The 17,578-nt window shown below is 43.2% G+C and overlaps 1 protein-coding gene and 1 long non-coding RNA gene across 2 annotated transcripts in view; one reads left to right on the forward strand and one right to left on the reverse strand.

Annotated features, from left to right (window-relative positions):
- Window positions 1–773: 773 nt before the first annotated feature.
- LOC309497244 (piggyBac transposable element-derived protein 3-like) lies at window positions 774–2,639 on the reverse strand (the record flags this gene model as incomplete). Its single annotated transcript, XM_082167474.1, has 1 exon — window positions 774–2,639. One exon carries the CDS (start codon window positions 2,637–2,639, stop codon window positions 774–776), a length of 1,866 nt encoding a protein of 621 aa, XP_082023600.1.
- A 12,798-nt stretch (window positions 2,640–15,437) lies between these two features.
- The window catches only part of LOC309497706, a 403,367-nt gene continuing 401,226 nt past the window's right edge, over window positions 15,438–17,578 (forward strand). The window contains exon 1 of the long non-coding RNA XR_014205666.1: window positions 15,438–17,286. This is a non-coding gene — a long non-coding RNA (uncharacterized lncRNA). The remainder of the gene's footprint in view (window positions 17,287–17,578) is intronic.

Here is a 17,578-nt window from a genome sequence, read left to right on the forward strand (position 1 = left end):
CTGGCGCCCAGCAATCCAGATCTACAAACTGGAAGGTCACGATGTGCCTAACTTCAGGGTCTGAGTGTCAGCTGCATAATCGATGGAGGTATGCTTCAGTCTATCTGTATATGTGTGGAAAATTACTGTTTATCTATTTCTTGCCAATGAGAATCATTCAACCTAAAGCAAGGACGTAGCTTAGACCTTGATGAAGGGTATAATTGCTGTGATCTTTGTAACTGTAAGCGGGGCGGCCTTGAGTCTTGAAGCTGACTTCTGCCTGATGAAACTGCAAACTATCTTCAGTAAAACCTTTCTTTAATTTATTATAATTCTTACTCCAGGTCTTCATTCATCATATCTGGTTCTGGGTCTTTGACTGTAAATCCCCTAACACTTGTATAACCAATTCTTAGACCCAATTACAAATACTGCCATGACTATGCAAACTTTTGTTGGGCACTAAACCTTTTTCACTGTCATCTGTGTAAAACTCACTTGGTCAAGGTGAAACTTGGGATGCCCAAAAATCTGTTAAAGTTACCAAGCTGAGCCTGAAGGAATTTGTGTCGGCTTAAAAAGTTTTGGGTAATTGTCATTCTTTTCTGCCCCTTCTTAGATTGAGCAAGACTTTGTTCTAAAAAGTGAGCAGAGCAAAGATCTTCCAACCATTATAATGAGCTGATGAGTTGAATCAGGTGTGTTTGATTAGGGAGAAAAAGAAAACGTGCTGTGTTGGAGGTCCTCCAGGAGCAGGGTTGAGAACCACTGGAGTAGGGCATGTTTCCAAGTCACTTTGTCGTGTGGTACTCCAAGAAACAGTTTTTGTCTTTTGTAAAGCACAGAAGTACTTTGCACTTCAGGCAGGCCATTTGCGTGTAGCCACTCTTGCACAGTCTGCATCGTCCACGTTTCTCAGCATGGATGGGGAAATGATCGTATCGGTCTAATCTGACATCAACCGATGGTGCAGAGATCCTCTGAAGTGGAAGTGGAGGTGGAGGTGGGGCAGCTTGATGGGACGTTGGATCATCTTCCAATGACGGTCGTCCTCTTTTCCTACTGTTCAAGTCAGCCTGTTTGCCAACCTTGATGAGGGCATCTGCAACTTGAACACGGAAGTCAAGAAGTGGCATATACTTCTTCTCCTGCTTCTGGGTGAGATGACGGCGATAGAGGAGCCAACCATTGACCAGTGATAGGTCAATCAAGTAGTACAAGATGTGCAGATACCAACGACGTGGGCGGATGTCAATGCGATAGAGAGCTGCTAACATGTCTGCTAAGTCTACTCCTCCCATGTTGTGGTTGTACACCTTGACAATGTGGGGTCTGTCCACTTCCACATATTCCTTCTTCTCTTTCGACCACCTTCTGCATCTCTCAACAGGTTCAGGGCCAATGAAGGATGATGCAAGCAACACTGCCTTGTTATCATACCACTTCACGATGGACATCCCACTTGTCTTTTCGTATTTCACTTCATACGCACCACGCCCGGCCTTTGAGAGTTCCTTGTCACTCTTGAGGGTACATCCACGGAGACGGTTACGATTGATGGTAGCAACTGTTAGAATTCCCATTTTCTTCAGTTCCACAATGAGTTCAGGGGAAGTGAACCAGTTGTCGAAGAAGCACTTGTAGTTTAGTCCTTTTGGAACTTCTGATACGAGACGAAGCACAACTTCACCGGCAACACCAAGTCCACGCTCATTGGTCACGGTCCCTTTTCCAGTGTATACTTCAAAGTCATAGACTAGTCCAGAGACACCTGCACGAGTAAAGACCTTGATTCCCCATTTATGCGGCTTGTTCTTGATATACTGTTTCATTCCAATCTTTCCTTTGAAGGGGATCATCTGCTCATCAATGGAGTGGTTTTCTTCTGGTTCAACCTTCAAACAGTTGGCACGGACTTTCTCAGGAACTGGACGCACCTTGAATAATGGATCGTATCCAGGCTCACCCTTTTGCTTCACATTGGTATTGTCGTTCATGTGGATGTATGTACGCAGATTATCAAATCGCTTACGTCCCATGACTGTCGCAATTGGGTCGTAGCGGGTTGCCGTCTGCCAGTACATGCGGTACGATGGCATACGTACTACGGTCATCAAGATGTGTAAACCAATGAATTGCTCTATTTCAGAAGGGGTTGTTTTCAGTTCTGGGTCATTCTTCATAACTGCATACAAGTTAGATTGGTGAGAAATATGTTCAAACACAGATTTGTCCATGAACTGATCAAAATACCACTTTGGACTTGGTATTTCGTCTGGGGGAGGTGAGAATGCAGGTCCTCGGAATGAAGAGTCTATGTCAGCTGCTGGGGGTTTCCTCTGCCTCCAAGAAAACTCTTTGTTGACTGGAGCTGGGCCTGGCTGAGGTTCATTGTCATCTGGGACCTCAGTGTCACTGTCTGCATGTATGTTATGAATTTCAACATCAAGGTGGTGGAGATTAGCTTTTGGTATTGCTGCCAGTGGCTTATCATCATCAAAGCTGGAGTCAGACTCGTATGCTTCAGGAGATTCCTCAAAATCTGGATCAGCAATTTTATCGTCTGGAATGGATTCTGTGTCAGATAAAGCACCATCAGGAAGGCAAATGTACTCAATGACTTCCCTGGCTGAGTAAATCTTTCGTCTGCCTGCCATAACACACTGCAAATCCTGCATAGAGAGTATTCTGTAAGGTAGTTTGCCAAAAAATGCTTTGACACAATGATCTGTACTAATAAAAGTGCCATGGAATTTAGGCTACATCAGTTTTCCTCACTGCACAGTCAAATGAACATGGTATTGTGCCATTGCTTTTGATCAAATCTGCCTCTGATTGTTTGTAACTTCACTCCAAATTATTACATTTTCCATATGACATACCCTCAGTGACACCTCAAAGTAATACGTAAACACTGGTGATAGGAAAATAACCCTAGTATAAACTGTTGCTCAAAATATAGGCAAACTAGTAGATAAAGCATGTGGTGTCCAGTGGTACCTATCTGGCCACACGTTGCAAATTTGCAACGTTGAAATAGAGCTGCACCAGGGGAAAAATCCAGAAGAGATAAAATCTACTAATTGGCATTTACTGTGTCTATATACACTTATGATTCTTCTTATGCAGTTTTAGTTTCAAATTAATGGAGGTTGATAGTGATACTTACACAAAATTGATGCCAAGAAAATCAGTTGGAAGTGAGACTACACTGCCATCTGGTGAGCAAGTGGGAAATGGTTTGTTGCTAATGGACAACCAAGTCCTGCAGTGGTACTTCTGAGTAAAAAAAACTCATAAAATATGTATCTGGAGTAATAAGGTAATTCATTTTTAACTGTTGCAAATCAGCAACGCCTGCCTTGAGAGGGTTAATTTAGCCAACATGTTTAAGATTAATTTAATACTTAGATAATGTGTTCAGTATTACTTATGATTAATATTTGAACTTGAGGGTGGAAGGAAATATTTAGTCCCCATACATTTTTTCATATTCTTTATTCTTAAAGGTCCCATGACATGAAATTTCCACTTTATGAGGTTTTTTAACATTAATATGAGTTCCCCTAGCCTGTATATGGTCCCCAAGTTTCAAAAAATTTTAATCGGTGTAAATCGAGCTTTTGCTATTTTTCTCTGCCTTTGAGAAAATGGAAGCTCAACCGGGCTGATCTTGAATCTCCTCATGACGTCATAAGGAGAAATGTTACCTCCCCTTTCTCTGCTTTGCCCGCCCAGAGAATATTTCTCGCCCATGAGAAAATGAGCTAGGAAGTAGAACGCGCGCGCGCGTGATTTTAGTTTGTCCACGAGAGATATCATGGCTTTTGAGCGAGCGAAGCATCATAATTTCTCAATAATTGGATGTACAAATGAACATCGAATGGTCAATACAGAGCTGGGCTTGCTGAACGTCGGACAAGTAAGTCAACAAATTATATATAAGTGTGTTGCTTTACTGTTTATGGTTACCTAGCTTCTTACACGTAGAATGTGGCTGTCACATTAGCTATGCAGCTATGCAGTTACTTGCGCTAATGTAAAGGTAGACAGCATCAAGTTACACATACTGTGTAACGCGAGTGTTGTACATTTCTTTGTTATTTGGATAACCGTTTTCCTGTTGGTTATATGGCGCGCGCGATATCCGCATTTCAAGATCGCAGAGCTTGATGTAATTGTAATAAGATAAATTACAGACGTTACAGATCTCTCATGAAAAGCCAACAGTAGGTTCGCGTTCGCTACATGATGATAACTGTAAACCATCCGAATAAAGTACCGTATCCAGACATAATATTTTAAACTAACCATTCGGAAACGTCCTGCTGGAGCCGCTGAGTTGCAACTTCTTCATCCGTTGCTTCTCCATCTGGATCAGATTCTGGGTAAAACTGAAATGCTTGAACGACTGCGTGTCTTCGTGCCATTGCAATATATCCAACATAAACAAACATGCATGGTACCGTTGCGCAAGATGGTCAAGGCCACACCCACCCTCCACCTTGCGCCGCCTTTCTCCTTCTCATTAGTATTTAAAGCTACAGGCTCGTCTGAAGGAAGCTCATTCTGGGACTGGCTTGTAGTGGCTATAATTCTGCACCGAGGCTGAAGTTTTGGAAGGAGATTTCAGATACAGTACTAAGGACCACTAAGGACTATATTAAAGCCTACAAAAAGTAGCATGTCATGGGACCTTTAAGTTTCAATTTTCTAAACTGTTTGGGACAGTGACCTCTGTTCTATAATACTGTTGCATCTGACCCCACCTTCTGCCCAAGGCTGGAGGAGACCAGGAAAGATGTCTGCACCACAAGCAGAGGAACATCCCGTTGTCTTAAAGAGTCTTATTTTCTTTATTTAATACATTAGTGATAGTCCTCTACAAATTGTTTTGGTTTTCTCAGAGTAGAACAAACACTGAGGAGCATCTTTGAGGTATCAGGAAGCTCATTCTGGGACTGGCTTGTAGTGGCTATAATTCTGCACCGAGGCTGAAGTTTTGGAAGGAGATTTCAGATACAGTACTAAGGACCACTAAGGACTATATTAAAGCCTACAAAAAGTAGCATGTCATGGGACCTTTAAGTTTCAATTTTCTAAACTGTTTGGGACAGTGACCTCTGTTCTATAATACTGTTGCATCTGACCCTACCTTCTGCCCAAGGCTGGAGGAGACCAGGAAAGATGTCTGCACCACAAGCAGAGGAACATCTCGTTGTCTTAAAAATGTCTTAAAGATAGTCTTATTTTCTTTATTTAATACATTAGTGATAGTCCTCTACAAATTGTTTTGGTTTTCTCAGAGTAGAACAAACATTGAGGAGCATCTTTGAGGTATCACTGCTATCTCCTGGCTGTGGGACCTCAGAAGAATTCAGTTGACCAGTACGCCATTCCATGCAAACTGTTTAAGGCACATTTTGTTTTTGGCACCTCTTACAACAAGCTGAGGCTCTTGCTGTTGCGTTGGTCTGTAAGCTTCGCATAATTTTTCTGCTTTGATTCATTATTTACTATCATTCCTTGTTGTTTATACTGCTAAATATAACTTAATCAAAATCACACATTAACCTGACATTGCTAGCTTCAATCTAAATCGCATCCAAGCTTTAATCGAGGTTAATTGTAAGAGCGTAAGGGCTTTAGATACTGCTTTGGATGCGACTAGCTTAGTGAACTCTTTACATTGTTCGGTTCCGGCTGTAGAGCCCGTGCATCAGGGCAACTGGGTGACTGTGAGGCGCTGTAGTCATGGGACAAAACACCGCTCTTCCGTTCCGATTACAACTTCAAATAGATTCTCCCCACTCAGTGAAACACAGACTGAAAATCCTGTTAAATGTGCCCTAGTCATTGGCGATTCTATTACATGGAACGTGAAAATAGAGACACCAGCCACCATTGTCACATGTTTGCTGGGAGCCAGAGCGCCTGACAGCAAAGCAAATTTAAAAGTGCTGGCTAATGCTAATCGTAAATTCTCTAAGATTGTTATTCACGTTTGCACTAATGATGTTCGACTCTGCTAGTCGGAGATCACTAAAATTAATATTAAAGGTACAATATGTAATTTTTTTCGCCGCTAGGGGTCGCTAACCTCTTACAATAACAAAGGCGTAAATTGATGACGCAAAATTTCCTGCGGAATTATGGAACTTGTCGTCAAGCCGATGGATCTAATAATGTTTATGGATGAGTGAATACACTGATGTTTTTATCATGATATCAGCGCCACACGCGAGTCCCACGGATATAAAGGAATGGAGATTTCATTCTACCAAACGCAAGTGCTGTATTAGTGCTCACACAGGTCAGTGTATTAGACGTGTATTAGACGAAATGAAGCTTGTGAGGTAACGCAGCGCTGTTTCACTTGCTCTACACTATCACACTAAACTGCATTTGAGTGTGTTAAAGTTATAATGTTATTCTATGTTTTAGTTTGTCTGTATGAGACTAGCAGTGAGCTAAATAAAAGTGGAGTACGAAAATATTCTACATAATGGTAATTTTTAGTTATATTATAGTCTCTTTTATAAAAGGCACTGTTAAATAAATGGTTGTCTGTTTATAAAAGCAACCAAGAAAAAGGCTGAGAAAAAAAGAAAGAAAAGATCTTAGTAGCCTACTCTGTAAAATAATTTTTGCTGCTTTAAATTAAGGCTGTATAGTCATTTCAACTGTTAAATCTTAATGATGAGTAATGATGGAATTGCTTTGACTTGTGAAAGTGAAAACTGACAAACTTATGTTAACCCCTTCCTCATCACCCCCAATTTTGGCAAGTGCTGCATACATGAAATGCCCAAAATAAAAAGGTTACTGCTCATGAGTAATTCTGAATAGAAACATAACACACATACATTTAGAAAGCCTGTTGTGTTGTGAGTATTGAAGCTGAGTCTGAGGATTCGCCACCTCAGTCTCATGCGTTTGAGGAACTGCTCGATGTTATTACTAGAGCAGTTGACAGACTATCTATTGAGTGGCCAGAGGATAGGCAGGACGTTCGTTCGAAAAGTAAGCTCGACGAACGCTTCCTGCCATCTCGTGCTCAGCCTCAGCGAAGAAGCCTTCCGTTTTTCCCCGATCTCCACACCGAGGTGTCGAGATCGTGGGGAAAACCGGTTTCATACAGAGTGTATGAAGAGTTCAGATGCAAAAGCCTCTAAATGCCATCTGAAATTTTCTTCTAGAATGATCATTTTTATAAAGCTTGTATATTTAAGTTAAGTAATTTCACTTAAATGTCAATTAATAGGTCATTTGCATTGCCGTTTAAGTGAAATTATTGAACTTAAATATACGAGCTTGATAAAAATGATCATTCTAGAAGAAAATTTCAGATGGCATTTAGAGGCTTTTGCATCTGAACTCTTCGTATGCACCACAAACATCTCACTATTCATCTATTCAGAAATATAAAGATTATGGTTATGGGGAGATGCCGAAGGTGGAGGAGACGCTTGCGAGCTATCTCTCTCCAGCAACGGCATCTTCCCTGAAAGCTCCTTCACTTCCCTCTAAGCCAGTAAAATATACTTCATCTCTGGTTCATAAATCTTATGCAGCCGCTGGTCAAGCAGCAGTGTGTCTGCATACGATGTCCATTATGCAAGCCTATCAGGCAGAATTATTGGGGGATTTAGAGGAGGGCGGGGGAATTGGTCCCGATACAGTGGCTGAATTACGCAGAGCCACAGATTTGTCTCTCAGGGCCACCAAGGAGACCGCTAAATCAATCGGACGGTCTATGGCAGCCCTGGTGGCCACTGAGAGGCATCTGTGGCTCAACCTGAGTGATATAAAAGAGAAAGAAAAGCACGTTCTCTTAGATGCTCCGGTTTCCACTGTGGGTTTATTTGGCGATGCAGTAAACAGTGCGGTAGCTAAATCTCAGGAAGCTGCTAAACAGGCAGCTGCATTGCAAAAACTCCTCCCCCGCCGTTCTTTCTATGAGGCTGCTGGGCGGGAGCAGCCTCACTCCTCTAAAAAGAGCACTGAGCACCGTGCCACTCAGAAGCAGAGCGTTTCCTCCCGTGCTCCCCCACAAAAACCTCGGGGACACGGAGGGCGCGCTCAAACCCAGCAGTCTTCGAGGGGTAGAACGGATCTGAGGACCGTTATTACTGCTAAGAAGGCTGCTGGGAAGAAGTCCTGACGTCCGAGGACCCAGGACAAATGAGGGTAGTTCCCCCCGAAGCAGAGCGGTTAACACCTCTTTTTACGGTGCCCGTCTCTCTTCGGTACCCTCAGGGGACCGTTCTGCCAATCCTGCCACCTCTGGTGTTACAGGGCGCAGCGGTCTCCGGCGAGCACATATCTCAAGGTCCACCCGGAAACGTAGTGGCCTCGGGATGCCCGCCCCCTCTGAGGAGGGTGCTAGAGCAGTCTGTTCGGTCGTTCCCTGCCGGTTCGCCGTTACAGGGCGTCGAACAGACTACTCAACAGCAACAAAATCCAGAAACCAGTCTCGAGAGGCTGGTACCTCTAGTAGAATCTTTGACAGTGTGGAAGCTACTGTCAAATGTTTCTCGTTGGGTCCTGCAGACCGTGGAAAAAGGGTATCAGATACAATTCAAGAAACGCCCACCTCGGTTTATGGGGGTCCTGCCCACAGTGGTGGGCCCCGAGCAGGTTCTGGTTATGGAACAGGAAGTGAACACTCTGTTAGAGAAAGGGGCCATAGAATATGTACCTCCCTCCAGCAGGGAAACCGGGTTTTACAGCCGGTACTTCATAGTTCCAAAAAAGGACGGGGGATTGCGTCCCATTTTAGATCTTCGAGTTCTGAACGAGTCAGTCATGCAGCTCAAGTTCAAAATGTTAACATTGAGGCAGATCGTGCCACAGATCAGGTCCGAGGACTGGTTTGTCACGATAGACCTCAAGGACGCATATTTCCATATATCCATCCGTCCGTGTCATTGGAAGTTCCTGAGGTTTGCTTTCGGGGGCAAAGCATACCAATATCGAGTTCTTCCATTCGGCCTGGCTTTATCACCCCGCACTTTCACCAAATGCGTGGATGCAGCTCTGGCGCCTCTGCGCCTCCAGGGTATTCGCATCATGAACTACATCGACGATTGGTTGATTTTAGCTCAGTCGCATCAGTTGGCGGTTCAACATCGAGATGTTGTTCTCGCCCACATGAAAGAGCTGGGGTTACGGCTGAACGCCAAGAAGAGTGTGCTTTCTCCACTTCAGAGGACCACTTTTTTAGGCGTGGTTTGGGATTCTGTGTCGATGCAGGCGCGCCTGTCACCGCCACGGATAGATTCCATCCTTGCAGCTGTGAAAAGTGTAAAGCTAGGCCAGCTACTCACTGTCAAACAGTTCCAGAGACTGTTGGGTCTCATGGCAGCAGCTTCCAACGTGATACCTTTTGGACTGCTACACATGAGGCCCCTGCAGTGGTGGCTCAGGACCAGGGGGTTTTCCCCGAGGGGCAACCCATTTCGCACAATCAAGGTCACGCGGCGATGCCTACGTGCCTTGGTTATGTGGAAGAAGCCTTGGTTCCTGTCCCAGGGCCCAGTGTTGGGAGCTCCTTGTCGTCGCAAACTGCTAACGACGGATGCTTCCCTCACGGGCTGGGGAGCGATCCTGGAGCGTCGCTCGTCTCAAGGTTTGTGGGAAAACCATCATCGTTCCTGGCATATCAATCGCCTAGAGATGTTAGCTGTCTTCCGGGCTCTGAGGAGCTTTATCACAGATCTCAGGGGGCACCATGTGTTAGTACATACGGACAACACATCGGTAGTCGCCTATATCAACCACCAAGGGGGTTTGCGTTCGCGCCCGTTATCCAACTTGGCACGCCATATCCTCTTGTGGTCCCAGGGGAAGTTGCTGTCTCTCAGGGCAGCCTACATCCCCAGGGTACAGAATATAGGAGCAGACACTCTGTCAAGGCAGGGGCCGAGGCCCGGGGAATGGAGGCTCCACCCCGAGGTGGTGGAGCTGATATGGAGGGAGTTTGGCCAAGCACAAGTGGATCTGTTTGCGTCTCGAGAGACGTCTCACTGTCCACTTTGGTTCTCCCTCACGCATCCAGCTCCTCTGGGACTGGATGCTATGGTACAGACGTGGCCGAGGCTACGTCTGTACGCCTTTCCCCCAGTTGCTCTGCTCCCGGGAGTTCTGGAAAGAGTTTGCAGGGACCGGGTCCATCTACTTCTTATAGCCCCGCGCTGGCCGGGCAGAGTATGGTTTCCCGATCTTGTGTCCCTCCTCGACGGGCATCCTCTGGAGTTACCCGTCAGGAGGGACCTTCTGTCCCAGGCAGAGGGCTCGATATTTCACCCTCGGCCAGAACTGTGGAACCTGTGGGCTTGGCCTCTGAGGGGGCCCAGCTCATAGAGTCAGGTCTCTCAACCGAGGTTGTTGAGACCATTCTACAGTCCAGAGCTCCCTCCACGAGGAAACTTTATGCCCTGAAGTGGAGAGTATTCACTTCTTGGTGTAGTGACCGTCGGTTGGACCCAGTCCACTGCCCAATTGGTACAGTGCTGGAGTTCCTGCAGGAACGGTTCACTGCAGGTCTGACCCCGTCCACTTTAAAGGTCTATGTGGCGGCCATAGGTGCTTACCACATTCCTTTGGGTGGAATGTCTGTGGGGAAAGACCCCTTGGTATCTCGTTTCCTTCGTGGCACTTGGAGGCTGAGGCCTGCAGTTCGCTCTAGGGTGCCACCTTGGGATTTGTCCTTTGTGCTACAAGGCTTATCCCAGGCCCCCTTTGAGCCCATTGAGGAGGTTCCTGAGAAGTTTCTTACTCTGAAAGCTCTTTTCCTTCTGGCTATTTCTTCTCTCAAGAGAATAGGGGATCTTCAAGCATTGTCGGTGGCTCCGTCATGCTTAGAGTTTGCTCCGGGTATGGTTAAAGCGTTCCTTCATCCGAGACCGGGTTATATCCCCAAGGTCCCCACTAATGTGGTCAGACCTGTTGTTCTGCAGGCCTTCTGTCCTCCTCCCTTTCAAAATGCTGACCAGGAGGCTAATAATTTGCTTTGCCCTGTGCGGGCGTTAGACGCTTACGTCCACAGAGCTGCCTTGTGGCGTAAAAGTGATCAATTATTTGTGTGCTTTGGGTCCCCTAACAAAGGGGGCCCGGTGTCTAAGCAAAGGATGAGCAAGTGGGTGGTCGAGGCTATCTCACTTGCTTATGAGGCGGCTGGGCAGCCTTCTCCTTTGGCTGTCCGGTCGCACTCGACGAGGAGTATGGCGGCCTCTAAGGCCCTTATTTCAGGAGTTTCATTACAGGACGTCTGTGATGCGGCAGGCTGGTCCTCACCGCACACTTTCGTCAGGTTTTACTCTCTGGATCTAGACTCTGCTCCAGGGTCTCATGTTTTGTCTTCCTAGTGCTGCTCTACGGATTTCACACAGGACAGACATTTGTAGCTATGGAGGCGTTGGTATAGACGTTCCCACAGCGTCATTTCTCGACGCAACGGGAGTTCCCTTGAAAGGGAACGCCTCGGTTACGACTGTAACCTCGGTTCCCTGAAGAGGGAACGAGCGTTGCGTCGCCCTGCCATATCTCCTTCATGCCTGTCAGCTCGACTTCAGACTTTTACGAAGCTTTCGTTTTCTGTTTTGGGCCGCCTTTTATAGTTTCCTGGTACGTGACGTCACCCGCCTCTGACGTTCCGCCACACCATTGGACTGATTTTACATGTGCTTCAAGACGTCATCACGCAAAGCGTTCCCACAGCGTCATTTCTCGACGCAACGCTCGTTCCCTCTTCAGGGAACCGAGGTTACAGTCGTAACCGAGGCGATCTGTTCCCAAGAAAGTGGTGGCTGAAATATGTGCAGTAAGTGGACAATTTCTAACTTTCCAAAGGAAAGAAAGTATAAGACTTTGTAATGTCCATTTGTTTCCATTGCACTGGACAGTGAATAAACCCTCTCAGATAACTGTCATATGGAGGAACTAGCCTACCTGCAAGTGCATAAATAACATTTACATAAATTACTTCATTTATACTTTTATGCTTTATGGCTGCAATATAAGTTGCAGGATTCCACATCTACAGAAAGGCCTACAGAAGAGTCTGCACAGACAGAGGAGACATAGGCCTACAGGTGGGCATGTTTATCGCCAACTTTTCCTTTTTATTTGTTGCATGAGGCATTGTGTCTAATATCTCTTGTTGAAGGCACTTGACCACTGGCTTTTCTTTACAAAGAACAATTGAAATAAAACTCAAGGAACTAAGCATATTTGTCTTTTATTAAACATTTAATGAATAGTGTTTTTTTTTTTTTTTTTTGCAATGTTGTGTAATATGGCACATGCAACAATGTCACAGGCCCTGTCAGGTGTGCAACCCTCAGACTTATCAGACACTGAAATCTTCCCTTTAGTTAGCCAAAGTTCATTTCATTGTGTGCCCTTGTCCTGGCTAGAGCTGCATTGTAACTGGTTTGGGTCAGGGAATGGGGTCATAAAACACCTGTCTGCAGGCAGGAACATGTCATAATCACCTATGAAAAAATGCAGTTCTGTTAGGATCAGCATAAGTGTATGTAATACAGTGAGCTTGATATTTAATTGTGGAACTTTTCTTACCACTTTCAAATAATGTGCATAAATATGAATCACTGAAAATTCTTAAGTCATGCACAGATCCTGGCCATTTTGCTTTCACATTTGTGATATGGAAGATTTTAGTCAACTGCCTTTTTTTATTTGATATAATATTACTAATATGGAATATTAAGAATCACAATAGTAACTGGGCTGCACATTTACATTGTGAACCCCCTTTCTGTTCACATAATCCCCTTCATTGAGGCCTTGATGGCAGTCTATGGTAGCCTAGTCTATGGTACCAATCACGTTAGTGAAGCCTGAGTGACATACTGTAATCGGCATGGTCATGATTGCATGATCTTCATAACAAATGATGATAGCCTTAAAAAAAAAACTGCTTTAAAAAAAACTGCTTTACAACATTGGGTCTTAATTAGTGGCTTGGAAATAGCACAAAAAAACCTAAAACTTTTTTTTAAACCTAAAAGCGCCAGGTAAACTCCGAATGACACGACAGACAGCACTTTCCATCAAGTTCTCCGCATCTCCAATAGTGTAAAGGAAAGAGCCGCAAATAATCTTAGGGCAATGCAAACAGTTTGTGCTGTAGTTAAAGCCCGACTCCGAGAAGTCGAAAATAAATGTGCGTTTCCAACAAAATTAATAATGTAAACGACAATCTCACGAGTCACAAGAAAAAATATATATCTCAGAAAGTGCACTATCGCGCTGCGCTGGACTTCCTTTTTCAGCTCCGCTTATGAAGCCGCAGTCTAATCCTGTTTACATGAAATAAGCCTGCTCCCGAGCAGGTTTAAGATTGCGCACCTGTTGCTATGACAGCAAGTCCAGGATAAGCGTTGAAGAACCAAACAATCCAAGATCATGCCAAATCGCCAACAATCAAATCCAGCTAACTGAGTTAGCGACGTACGAAGAACGGGCCCCTGGGGTCCTTAGACCGGGACCGGGTCAACTTACTGCTGGCTCTGGTGTGGTGAATCAGTGATTCAGGTGCTGTTTTTGAGTTCAGGTATGTTCAAAAGCGTTTTCCTTGTCTGTCGTTTTCACTGGGGTTTAGTATGCCAAGCGAATATTTGTTTTAATAGTGAGTGGATGAGCCGACACTGACTGAGCCGCGGTGCAACATTGTTTCCTTGTGAGACCGTGAATGGGCGAGCGAACTATGGCAAAGTAATGCCAAACTACTTCCGTGTTTAACAAGCGTCGGCTGGATACTGTGACTGCAGTGGGATGTCTACATCCAATTTAGTGTTTCCCATTCACTGTTAATGCTACGACAGGTATGTTTAATTTCCCTTTGCTGTTTTAACTAATGTATGTATATAGGAGTGTATTTGTCTTGTATGCTTAGAATATGAAGATAGTTCAATGCAATACTGACCACCTTTGTTTATGAGGCCATTTTATCATGTAATGTGTGAAGATCATCTAAAACGTGATTTGTATTGAATGTGAATTATGATCAAGCAAATATTCTTAATAGTGTGGTTGTGTTTACAGATTTGTACAGCTACACCTGAGTTGCTGGCTGCTGTTCTCCATATTGTGTGATTTGATTGTGCGGTGCTGCTTATAGTATAGGTTGTTATTATTTGTTTTATTTTCTTTTGTTGTTTGTTTTCCTCTAGCCTGTTGGCAATAGCTGTTATTGTATGTGAGGTGCATGAATTGTGTCACAGGCTAGAGTGGGTTTATTTACTTATTTATTTTTTCTATTTGTATTTTGTTTATTCCCAATTCCTTTGTCTGTCTTTCTTTTTTTTTTTTTGTAAACAGCCTCTGTGTGGGCGGAGCCAGGGTAGTGTAAGAGACTTCACTGGAAAGTGGGTTTTGGTTCTTTATTTTAATTTTATTTATTTATTTCTCTTGCTCAAGACGTGTGCAGTGTAGTGTGAACCTTAATGTATTTTAACCATATTTATTAGAGTGCTGTGAGTTTGCAGCGTGTATACGTTGAGCTCTAGTGTGTACTACTTAAAAGGCTCTGTGTCTCTGTTCACGGGTGGTAGTGAGAACTTAGCCTTCTTTTAGTGCTTTCTCAAACCGCTCTGCTGGCTCCCATGCTGATGGCTTGGTGACTTATAGTTAAATATATTTGTTTGATTTATTTTTTGTTTTCTTTGTTTTCTTTTAGGCAACCAACACCTTCAACTATTTACTAATAAAGATTGTATTTTTATACTTTTCTACGAACCTGTTTTTGTACATTTTATTGGGGCAGAGTTCCCCTTGCTCTGACACTTGCACTAATCAGCTAAGCTCAAGGGGTGGCGTATTCAGTTGTACAATTAGGGGGCGCCACAAATGTGAAGCTGCTTTGATACAATCTGTATTGTAAAAAGCGCTATATAAGTAAAGGTGACTTGACTTGACAACACTATGCTAAACATGTACATTTTCATTCAGATCAATGTGTACAAGGACAACATAGACTTTGGCAAAGTAAAAGAGTGTCTTTGTGTTGCTGAGGTTAGAGCAAGGCTGCTTAGCGAGGTGGTACAACAGATTCTGCACTGCATATAGTGCCGTATTGCCATTTCATGCAGCTGTGATGTATTTTGTGTATGTTGCTTGAGCCTGACAGTGTAAGGCCTGGCTTCACAGACAGGGTTTAGATTAAGGCCACATCCACACGAAGCCAGAGCTTTCCCTATCCAATATTTTTTTTCCCCGTTCAAAAAAAAAATTCCGTAAGCACGGCGTCGTCTCAAGAAATATCTGCGTACACACGAAACCACTGAAACCGACTCAAAACGATGTAGTATACATGCCAGACCAGAATGTGGCGCTGTAATTCTGCCACAGACATGCACTAAAAACGGAGAAGAAGACTTAAAGCATGCGCATAAACCTTGCGCGCTGTATACTCACTGGCGGAGCTAGGTCTAAGCTTGGCCACCCCTTTGGCCACCCCTCTCACAACTGCTGTTTCTGTCTCTTTTTTTATTGACAAAAATTGCGTTTTTTAAAACGCTGAACCGTCTTTTTAAGACCACAAAAAACGTGAGACTTTTCAGACGCACACTCCAACTTCTTCACCTCAGCGCCAAGCGCAAGTCAAACGAGTGCGGAAATGTGCAAGTGCCGAATGAGCTTCAGCAGAACATCAGACAGTGATATGCACATAGTAAATATAGAGTCAATCTTTCTCAACTGGTGGGTTGCAAGACCGTTTTGAGTAGGCCTAAGTCGAATAGTGTGCAGTCAACAACAAACGTAATTCTCTTTTTTTCTGATGCTACTTCTATTTTAGAGGATGTGTGTGAAAGCTTGTGACACTTCTGTCAGATGCTGAGAAAAAGGGCGTTGTCCTTATTCAGTTGGCTATCTTCGGTAAGATGAGATGTTGTCAGGCCAAATGTCAGTAAAACTAACTAACTTTTCTGTCATACGGCTGACAGCTGTTGTATTGTGCTTGCGGTACGCACATCACGCGCAAATGTGGCGTGCTGTAGCCGTAGTTGTCGTCAATTAACTGATTGAATCAAAAAGGTGATTAAAGCTGTCAAAACTGCATGCATGTATTTGTTATATATGCGTCACATGTGTCTGGATTAAAATATTCTGCTATGTGAGATCACAATATAAGGCACAAACTGATATGTAATGTTTTAATGTCCAAATAAATGTGAGCACTGTGCATTTGTACTAGACGATAGGCATTCATTTTGCGTTAATTTGTAAAGGACAAACAAAAATGGATAATTTTTAAATCCATAAAATAACTAATTTTACATTCTGGCTACATTACATTATGAAAAACATAACATTTTACATTATGTGCTGTTGACTTCCGCCTTGTTCACATTCTTGCACATGGGGATTCAAAAGAGAACTTTTGTTTTCCTTTTTAATTTAGGTATGATAGAACTGTTGCAATTATTTATTATGAAAACTAATATAGAAAGTTAAACTTTTTTTTGACAAACTCAGAATTGGTTGAAGAGTTCATTGATTATATAAAACGCATTGAAGGTTGAATAATCTTTGGACTACAGTATTTATCTGCATGTTATCTCATCCATGAAGATACAACAATGTAGAACAAGCTATTGGAGATTTTGAGAACCAGAACCAATCTAACTGAGCAAGTTGAACTTTAGCTAAAGTGTGTGCCCTTTTATTACTATTTAATTAATTTGAATATGAGGTGGTGGGTAATAATAAAAAAATATAAAATTCACTCAGTATTCCATGATTCCCAATTCACTACTATCTCTTACAATAAAGTACAAATTAACTTTATTCAGTTGTGTAGGCACTAAAACAGTCCAATACATTATCAAATTGTTTTTTATGATAAAATAATTAAGATTTCTGTGCCACCCCAGACTGGTTGCTGGCCCTTGCCTGGCCACCCCTATGAAAAAATCCTGGCTCCGCCACTGTGTATACTATGGCTGTATACAACAATAATATTAGGCAGTAGCTTCTTTTTTTCTTTTTTCTTTTTTAATCAAGAACTTTGTTGAACAATATGAAAAACCATAAATGTAGTTGCTGTGACTTAACGGTGTCTGACTAGTTGACACTTGGTGTGATGACATCATCGTTTCGCAAAATGTACGGATTGGCCGGACACACGAAAACGCAAGGGCGGCGTTTTCAGATTTATCCACCTTGGGACCCGGTTTAAAAAAATACCGGTTTCAGTCTCTGAAAACGCCGGATCCGTGTGGACGAAACGCCAATACGATAAAAAATGTATACGTATACAGCGAAACGCGTCTCCGTGTGGACGGGCCCTAAGCCAGGATTGGACCTTAGTTCATTTGGGACAGTTAAATAGTTTTTATAAACGTGCCTACAAAAAAAACCAAAAAACCATTACTGGTGTGTATCTTGAGACAAAACATTAGCACTGACATAATTTAAGATATGCCTATTTGTGTATCTATTGTATTGTTGTAAAATTAATTCATGAACAAATTGTATAGAAGTAAATGTATTTTAATTTAAATACATTTCTTTTAATGTATAGTATAGCTTTTTAATGTAATGAAAGATTCCAATATAATCCCGTGCA

Source organism: Leuciscus leuciscus (assembly GCF_965113295.1).
Source record: "Leuciscus leuciscus genome assembly, chromosome: 4".
Taxonomy (NCBI): Eukaryota; Metazoa; Chordata; class Actinopteri; order Cypriniformes; family Leuciscidae; genus Leuciscus; species Leuciscus leuciscus.